General features: G+C 39.7%; 1 protein-coding gene across 5 annotated transcripts; it reads left to right on the top strand.

The window, feature by feature from the left end:
• The first annotated feature begins 5,140 nt into the window (after nt 1-5,140).
• Nucleotides 5,141-9,550, top strand: LOC132151307 (uncharacterized). 5 transcript variants are annotated; one of them, XR_009436371.1, is made up of 4 exons: nt 5,141-5,475; nt 5,538-5,754; nt 5,833-6,222; nt 9,422-9,544. XR_009436371.1 is itself a non-coding variant. In XM_059559414.1 (3 exons), the coding sequence occupies exon 2, from the start codon at nt 5,569-5,571 to the stop codon at nt 6,217-6,219; it is 651 nt and encodes a 216-aa protein (XP_059415397.1). In that variant the 5' UTR covers nt 5,141-5,475; nt 5,538-5,568; the 3' UTR covers nt 6,220-6,222; nt 9,422-9,544. The 5 variants fall into 5 exon arrangements, 4 of the variants coding, with proteins under 4 accessions (XP_059415397.1, XP_059415396.1, XP_059415395.1 ...); XM_059559414.1 differs by having other exon boundaries at nt 5,538-6,222; XM_059559413.1 differs by having other exon boundaries at nt 5,141-5,754.
• The last annotated feature ends 335 nt before the right edge of the window (nt 9,551-9,885 follow it).

The raw sequence follows: 9,885 nt of genomic DNA, 5'->3' as shown, positions 1-9,885 counted from the left end.
TGCAGCTGAGTGTCTGCTAATCGGATTAGGACAGAGCAATCTGAAATAGATGGGACAAGAGAGAACCCTCTCGAATGCCCTGGAAATCAGTCATGGGTGTTTTAATTATACTGCAGTCAATTAATATTGACCTTAAAATTTTGTTTGTTCAACTGACTTTTATAGGCACTGTTGTCAAGTATAATTAATTAAACACTTTGCTGTCACTATATGTGACCGATCATACAGAAGATCACGTTGACGCACAATACCCCTATAGATCAAATAAATCCTGACATTATTTAAACATGTCATGCCATGAAAATACTGAAAGCGCATCAGAAATTGCTTAGCAATTTTTCGCAAGCATGTGTGTACTGGCCGTTAGTTCAATCCCTATTAAGTCCAGTATTACTCCAGTGGACACATAATCTGATATGAGCCATGTATTTGACTTCCTACATGGATAGCTACTGTAGACCCTGATTTCAGGTGAATGGAGACAAACCAGGTTTGAGCAATAGGATTTAAGCAGCAGCTGCGAAGTTTGCTCTGTCTATTACAGTGTGGTGAAAGGCTTTAACAAAAGGCACAATGTAAATATAATAGGAAAGGACAGGCTGGTTGCATGTTAGCTTCAGATTTGCCCGTGGCTAATTGAAGACTGCTGATTTAGTGTTTTGACAGTGAACAGACTGCGTGTAATGAAAGTCGAGCTTAAAAAGAAAAAGATCCCACACTGCATGTTGACAGACAAACAGGTTTGTTGTTTTTGTGCGATCAGCCCACGTCCTTTTGCATTCATTGTATGTTCACAAGGTGTTGCAAAGGGAATTTGAATGCATTTATTTAAGTAAAAACTGTAATAAAAAAATGACACAGGTGATGAATAAACATCTGTGATAGTTTGGCTTTGGATTCAGTCAGAATGGTATATAATTACATACAGTATGCGATCTATAGTATATACTGCAGCCTTTGCAGAAGTATGATGACGTTTATGTACTTTTTACTGATGATACTTTTGACTTCTCAGTTGGAATATTTTTGCATAAGTTGTCCTAAACTCACATGATGCCTCTTTTAGGAAGAATTTCTTCGAGTCTATGTGTGTAATAGGCCTGTCTCAGGTCACTACTATCATATATCCATATATTTTTAATAGGGAACAGCAACAGGACAACAAAAGTGTAACCTGATTACCTGACGGACACATCAGCTTTGACCTCTCAGTGGAATTTAGCAAAGAGGAATGAGGCATAATATTATCTTTAACAGTTTTAATTGTAAACTTTTGCAAAAGGGAAAAAAATTAAGATAAAAAAATACTATAGCAAGTGAATTTCAGTGTAATATCCCTATTTCAGACATACATACAGTGAGACATACAGTGAGACATACTCTTATTTATTTTTTTTATTGCATGCTGAAAGGACTGTTTACTCCATCACTCTCTTGCCTATTTCTCGGCAACAGAGTGGCCCTGAAGGCCCCTAGAGGCCGTGTCTAGAGCTGATGGTGTCTGCCAGTATCCCTCCCTAAACCCCAGCGAGCATGTCAAGAAAAACTGTGCTGTTTAGAGGTCACTCCCTAGAGTCTGTGCCTTAGCTTTCACTGCCTTGTCAGATGGACTTTTGTGTTTGATTTGAAACGGTGTACTTTATATGGACATGGCTCAGATTTTCCCTTTCCCATGATTTAGTAACTGCAGGGAGGATTAAAAAACTGAATAATAAATATTGTGATTCACGGAAACTACTCAAGCTATAGCTATAACTCTGACCCATGTATGAACCTTTAACATAGAAAGAGGAGGGGTCATTAATGTACTGTATACTGTACTATAGATAACATTTTACTGTTTTCCCTAAAATCATCTTAACAGTATTTAACAAGTGCAAATGAAAACGTGCAGCAAATGCACTCAATCTTCCAGACAGCAGCAGCATCTGTAAAATGTTAGTTCTTCTGACTGTTGTCAGAGTGACTAGGACCATGGGGAGGAGAATACAGCAGATCCATACAACTAAACAGGTGCTTCTATTGCAGATGCCTGCTTGCCTTTTGTAAATCGCCATTTTGATGGCTGTTACCTGTGTTGAGTTGTTCCAAATCAATATGTACAGTGTGGGAACGTTAATTGACAAGGATAACACTGGCTTCTTTTCTAAAGGAGAGACACCCCGTCTGGCTTTGATCAATACCACGCTCACCAGCACGGCTGAGTCCACTTGTGTGCTTGGGTACCCTGTGCCTTCATCTCTGTAGGCAACCCCCAATGGCAGAAGAGGCTGGGATGTTAGATGTGAACCGGCTGTCAAAGTAATTTTGTCAGTCTGCTCATTCTCTGGTGTTTAGAGATGCTGACACACTGTGTACTGGTTCCCATGATTTTATTGAGGTGATGGAAGCTTTTAGGCATTTTTTTCCTCTCTCCCCTCCCTCTCTCCTTTTATCCACGAGTACATGTACAAGTTTTAATTTTGTCTCCAGTGTACCTTGGTTGCCTGTCATTTAGGTCAATAGATCATTGTTTTACTTGTTTATTAGTTGAACTTTTAATCGACAGCATAACTTGTTAATTGTAAATCCAGGTGACAGTATTTATTAGCACTTATTGAGCTTTTCCCCTTATGAAAATTATCAGGCTGTATGATTTTGGTCTTTTATCAGAAATTTGGGCCCAAATTTTTGACCACAACAGACAGAAAACATTTGTATGAAAGACTGTTTCCAAAAAAAAAAACACTATTGTAACTTTACACTAAACACTATTGAAACTCATATCTCACTATTTTATTTTTTATTATTAAACATAATATTATAATCAAAGACTATAGAATAATACCCAAGACATGTCACTCCGTATAGTTATGAATGGGGAGAAATGCAACGCTCAATATGGCCGCTCAATCGCAGGAAGCCCCGCCTTCTGAATGAAAGAGCCAATCGCTAATCTGTAAAGCTGTCAGAGGTCCTGGTTGCTATAGAAACAGCTTAAGACTGCACATGTCTATTTTATTTATTGGAATTCTTATCTTCATATCTTCACCTTACAATTGCAACTTTATTTTTCATAAAATCAGCTTTATATCTCATAATTGTAACTCTATACTTCAGTGTGACTTCACTCTAGCAATGTGAACTTATTTCTTATTTGAAACTATGCCTCACAATTACCTTTTTTATTTTTCTACTTTGAGGTTTCTCATAACGAAGCAAATGTGATCAATCAAGTAAATGTGATTTGGAGGTCAGTAGCCACAGCTGCCTCTTCATGCTGTTGTTGTGCAAACATCTATAGCCGGACTGTGTGGAAAGCAGGTTGGAAAAACTCAAGTTAATTTGAGCAGATCAGGTACTGGTTGTGATCATTAATGATTTAGCATACACCAGCGGGAAAACGAGCAGGGCCAGTCTCATCTACCCCCGCAACCCAGATCTTTGTCTTTGTATCGCTGCTCTCTCGGATCGCCTTAGTCTCTTACAGTGAACAGAATCAAAATGAGTCTCTGTTTAGGACCTAAAGATTCATTTCTCTCTTTGAAGTATTTAATGTGTGACAAACACATTTTACAGTCATTTGTGTATTGCTGCATATGCCCACAGTTGTACTGAGTAAAGGTAGCTTTCAGAGTCAGAATAAATTATTGCTAACTATATTAATTCCTGTTTAACTTGGTAACAAGGATTTGTTACACTTCAATTCAGTTGAATACATAACTTTTTTATATCATGGCATTGGCTCTTGTCTGTTACTGTGTATAATTTTCCCTTTTCCCTTAGCCGTAGGGCCATTATTATTTAATGCAATCACAATGCAATTAGACTGAGTGAGATTTACCCGCCAAAGATCATGTTTGACAAAAGGGGGATAATATATTTTAAAATCAAGTGGCTGGTACACAAATGCATGTTGTGTTGGTTTTGATGAAGCTTGCTCTTTTGTTCCCTTCACAGTTCACTGCCCATCAGAGAGTCAACACCAACCACATTCAAACAGAAAAACATCACAGCTGTTCCCATACACAACTACATGAAACAGCCTTTTATCTATAGTGCTTTTAAACAGTGCAGGAACATATGAATGTGTGTGAGTTAGTGAGCAAATGTGGTGCTGTATTTGTGCGTCTAGTGTCAGAATGCGTCTATGTTGGAGTACGTGCGAGCGTGTGTGCGTGCTGGACCTCTGGGACTTTGGAAGTACTTACCGACTCAATGCAGACTGCTTGATCTGTTGAGAAGCAGTGCAGCGGTTTGATGGTGCTGCAGAGTGACACATGACTACACAGACATTAGCGCAGGCTTCAGCAAACCTACATCTGGGCCTCAAATCATTCATTAAATCAGAACATCAAAAGGAACTTTACTTGAATGCCTCGACGTTAATTTTTTATTATTACTGAGAATAAATCTTTTGTCATCATTTTTCTCACCACCACCATCTTCTGTCTCTCTCTCTCTCTCTCCCGCTCTCAGTCTCCACATATCAGCTTGCCTGCATCCCTCTCTCTTTCTCTCTTCTAGTTTGATACTTCTTTTTGCTTGGCTTGGTATTTGGTGAAATGGATCTTATGAATTTTTCAGAGAGGTTCATTGCTTTAGTCAGGCCTGGTTAAGTGGAGGATTGTATCAATTCGCAACCTTTTAGGCTGCATTGCACTAGTTTGAAAATCATGTTTTTTATAGAGTGGTCAGTTCAATTGGGAAGTCGTGGCCTAATGGTTAGAGAGTTGGACTCCCAATCGAAAGGTTGTGAGTTTGAGTCCCGGGCTGGCAGGAATTGTGGGTGGGTGCATGTACTGTTCTCTCTCCACCTTCAATAACATGACTTAGGTGCCCTTGAGCAAGGCATCGAACCCCCAACTGCTCCCCGGGCGCCGCAGCATAAATGGCTGCCCACTGCTCTGGGTGTGTGCTCACAGTGTGTGTGTGTGTGCATTTCGGATGGGTTAAATGCAGAGCACAAATTCTCAGTGTGGATCACCATACTTGGCTGAATGTCACTTTCACTTTCATTATTTTTATTGAACTGACCACTTCCTGTTTGTTGTTGGCGGCTGTACTGTGTTTGAGTCACTATATTCTTTTCATTGACTATTTTTAACTCAAAAATCAATTTTATACATCATCGTTTCCGTTTATATAACGTGTGAATATATCCTCTATTGTATTCTACAACAAAAACAATCAGAGCGCCTCGCTATCACTAGTTTTATTTTGATCTCCCGGGTCCGCTATTAGCTTTTAGCCCGTTAGCATCAGCAAGCGTGGTTGCAGCTAACTGCGCTTACATTGCTAATACTCTATTCACACACATTACCACTGCTGTACTCACTGTTACTTGCTTTAATGGCGGATGAATGTCTCCACTCTGTGCAGCTCGAGCTCGAGGCCGTGGGAAAGCAGATTCGCGACCTGGAGGTGAGGCAGGCCCAGCTGAGAGAGCGGAGAGCCGCGCTGGAATCATCCCGGGCTGACGCTCACAAGTCCGGGGTAAGTATTCAGCGTGTTGCTAACAGTCCCACCACGTCTACTCCGTGTGTTTCTCTGCACAGGCCCGGTGCACCCAGGACGCGATCTTCCCAGATGTCCTTCACTGCGACGCCGGGACACCACGGACCCTGGGTGCATCCACAGCGGAGGACGCGAGCCGGGTCCCGGGCGACGACTTCTCCCCCTCCTGCCTTCGACATCTCCATCCGGAACCGCTTCGCTCCCCTCCGCGAGACAGGACGCGACGCTGTGATCATCGGAGACTCCATCGTCCGACACGTAAGTGCTACGTTAGCCGAAGGTAAAGTGCACACTCATTGTTTGCCTGGTGCTCGTGTTCTCGATGTTTCTGCGCAGATAACCACGATCCTGAAGGCCGGCGAGAGCCCCAGAGCGGTCGTGCTTCATGCCGGGGTTAACGACACCACGCTGCGGCAGACGGAGACGCTGAAGAGGGACTTCAGCAGCCTGATCGAGACGGTTCGCAGCACGACGCCCGCGGCGACGATCGTCGTGTCAGGACCACTGCCCACGTATCGACGAGGACACGAAAGGTTCAGTAGACTTTTTGCTTTAAATGAATGGTTGTTGTCATGGTGTAAAGAACAGAAACTGCTATTTGTTAATAACTGGAATCTTTTCTGGGAGCGTCCTAGGCTGTTTCGCGCTGATGGATTACACCCCAGCAAAATCGGAGCGGAGCTGCTCTCTGACAACATCTCCAGGACACTTCGCTCCATGTGACTAGTAAGACAATTCTCTAATAACTATTATGATGAGTTTTGTTCCACCCGCTTAAATGATAAAAGTACTTGCCCTGTAAAAACTATTAAGACTGTGTCTGTTCCTCGAATAGTGAGGTCAAAATATAATGTAGGATCTAGAAAAAATCTTAACGTAATTAAACCAGAAAAATGTAAAGTAAATGAACAAAAACAATTTTTTAAGTTTGGGCTCATAAATATTAGATCACTCACACCCAAAGCAGTTATTGTAAATGAAATGATCACAGATAATAGTTTTGATGTACTCTGCTTGACTGAAACCTGGCTAAAACCAAATGATTATTTTGGTCTAAATGAGTCGACTCCACCAAACTACTGTTATAAGCATGAGCCCCGTCAGACTGGTCGTGGAGGAGGTGTTGCAACAATATATAGTGATATTCTCAATGTTACCCAGAAAACAGGATACAGGTTTAACTCTTTTGAAATACTTCTGCTAAATGTTACACTGTCAGACATGCAAAAGAAATCTAATGTATCTCTTGCTCTGGCTACTGTGTATAGACCACCAGGGCCGTATACAGAATTCCTAAAAGAATTTGCAGATTTCCTCTCAGACCTTCTAGTTACAGTTGATAAGGCGCTAACATGGGAGATTTTAATATTCACGTTGATAATGCAAATGATACATTAGGACTTGCGTTTACTGACCTAATAAACTCCTTTGGAGTCAAGCAAAATGTCACCGGGCCCACTCATCGTTTTAATCATACACTAGATCTAATTATATCGCATGGAATCGATCTTACTGCTATAGATATTGTACCCCAAAGTGATGATATTACAGACCATTTCCTTGTATCGTGCATGCTGCGTATAACTGATATTAACTATATGTCTCAGCGTTACCGTCTGGGCAGAACTATTGTTCCAGCCACCAAAGACAGATTCACAAATAACCTGCCTGATCTATCTCAACTGCTATTTGTACCCAAAAATACACATGAATTAGACGAAATTACTGACAACATGGGCACTATTTTCTCTAATACATTACTTCTAATACATTACTGTTGCCCCCATCAAATTGAAAAAGGTTAGAGAAAAACGTACTGTGCCATGGTATAACAGTAATACTCACTCTCTCAAGAAAGTAACTCGTAGTCTTGAACGCAAATGGAGAAAAACTAACTTGGAAGTTTTTAGAATTGCATGGAAAAATAGTATGTCCAGCTATAGACAGGCTCTAAAAACTGCTAGGGCAGAGCATATCCACAAACTCATTGAAAATAACCAAACAATCCAAGGTTTTTATTTAGCACAGTGGCTAAATTAACAAATTACCAGACGCCACCTGAAAATATTCCACCAACGTTAAATAGTAATGACTTTATGAATTTCTTCACTGATAAAATAGATAACATTAGAAATACAATAGCGAATGTAGATTCTACAGCATCTAACACTTCAGTTTCATCCATCGCACCCAAAAATAAACTGCAGTGCTTTACAAATATAGGACAGGAAGAGCTAAATAAACTTATCACTGTATCTAAACCAACAACATGTTTATTAGATCCTGTACCCACTAAATTACTAAAAGAGCTGTTACCTGTAGTCGAAGAACCGCTTCTCAATATCATTAACTCGTCGTTATCTTTAGGTCACGTCCCAAAACCATTCAAGCTGGCGGTTATCAAGCCTCTTATTAAGAAACCAAAACTAGATCCTAGTGTACTGGCAAATTATAGGCCTATTTCAAATCTTCCATTTATGTCTAAAATTTTAGAAAAAGTTGTGTCTGCTCAATTGAGCACCTTCCTGCATAAAAATGATCTGTATGAAGAATTTCAGGTTTCAGGCCCCACCATAGCACAGAAACTGCACTTGTTAAAATTACAAATGACCTGCTCCTTGCGTCAGATCAAGGCTGCATCTCATTTCTAGTCTTACTTGATCTTAGTGCTGCGTTCGACACCATAGATCATGACATACTCATAGATCGATTACAAAACTATACAGGTATTCAAGGGCAGGCTCTAAGATGGTTTAGATCCTACCTGTCCGATCGCTACCATTTTGTTTACTTAAATGGGGGTGTCATCTCATTTATCATCAGTAAAATATGGAGTGCCACAAGGATCCGTCCTAGGTCCTCTTCTATTTTCAATATACATGTTGCCCCTTGGTAATATTTTTAGAAAATACGGAATAAGTTTCCACTCTTATGCTGATGATACTCGGCTATATATCTCAACGAGACCAGATGAAACTTCCCAATTATCTAAGCTAACAGAGTGTGTTAAAAATGTAAAAGATTGGATGACAAATAATTTTCTCCAATTAAATTCGGATAAGACAGAGATATTAATTATTGGACCAAAAAACACCACACAGAATCTTGTAGATTACAATCTGCAGCTAGACGGATGTACTGTTACTTCCTCTACAGTCAGAAATCTGGGTGTTATATTGGACAGCAATTTGTCTTTTGAAAATCATATTTCCAATGTTACAAAAACTGCATTCTTCCATCTTAGAAACATTGCCAAGCTACGAAACATGTTATCTGTTTCTGATGCAGAAAAGCTAGTTCATGCATTTATGACCTTTAGACTGGACTATTGTAATGCACTTCTAGGTGGTTGTCCTGCTTCGTCAATAAACAAGCTACAGGTAATCCAAAATGCAGCAGCTAGAGTCCTTACGAGGTCAAGAAAATATGATCATATTACCCCAATTTTACAGTCTCTGCACTGGCTACCTATTAAGTTCCGTATCAGTTACAAATTATCATTACTTACCTATAAGGCCCTAAATGGTTTAGCTCCTGCGTACCTAACTAGCCTTCTACCACGCTACAACCCATCACGCACCCTAAGGTCACAAATCGCTGGACTTTTGGTAGTTCCTAGGATAGCAAAGTCCACTAAAGGAGGTAGAGCTTTCTCACATTTGGCTCCCAAACTCTGGAATAGCCTTCCTGATAATGTTCGGGGTTCAGACACACTCTCTCTGTTTTAATCCAGATTAAAAACGCATTTTTTTTCGCCAAGCATACGAATAATGTATCTCTTAAATTGTGAGTGTAGTTGCATCTGCATTTTTATTCTTTAGCTTGGGTTAAACTAATTTTACTTTGTTGGATCAGCAGCTATGCTAATGATGTCTCTATTTTGTTTCTATGTTTTGCCACGGGATTTACATCCCGTGGTAACTAGGATTTACACAAGCTCCAGTCTGGATCCAGAACACCTGAGAAGAGATGATGCTGACCCTCAGAGGACCCCAGATGATGCTAACCTTGAATCAACAAACAGAACTAACAATTATTGCTACATGTGTGACTGCATCATATAATTACTATTAATTAATAATGTGTTGTAATATTAATCTAATAATTAATAATCTTGTATTATTATTATAATTTTTTTTTTTTCTAAAATCCTGTCAAACGTGCACAAACTACTAGCTACTACTAAATATTGTAGAAACATAATTTTCTGTAAAGTTGCTTTGTAACGATTTGTATTGTAAAAAGCGCTATACAAATAAACTTGAATTGAATTGAATTGAGGGATTTAAGCTGACATTGATGGATAACTGCTAATAATATTCTAGTGTTATAAACTCAAAATATGCTGAGGTATTACCTTACATACTCATTTTAACTTGAATTTTTCTT

The sequence above is a fragment of the Carassius carassius genome, chromosome 10, assembly GCF_963082965.1.
Source record: "Carassius carassius chromosome 10, fCarCar2.1, whole genome shotgun sequence".
In the NCBI taxonomy this organism is placed as follows: domain Eukaryota; kingdom Metazoa; phylum Chordata; class Actinopteri; order Cypriniformes; family Cyprinidae; genus Carassius; species Carassius carassius.
Note: the sequence above shows the minus strand (reverse complement) of the source record. Positions and strands in the feature narration are given on the sequence as shown.

Coding starts and splice junctions, on each gene's coding strand:
- LOC132151307 (XM_059559412.1), top strand. CDS start 5,332: ATGGCGGATGAATGTCTCCACTCTGTGCAGCTCGAGCTCGAGGCCGTG.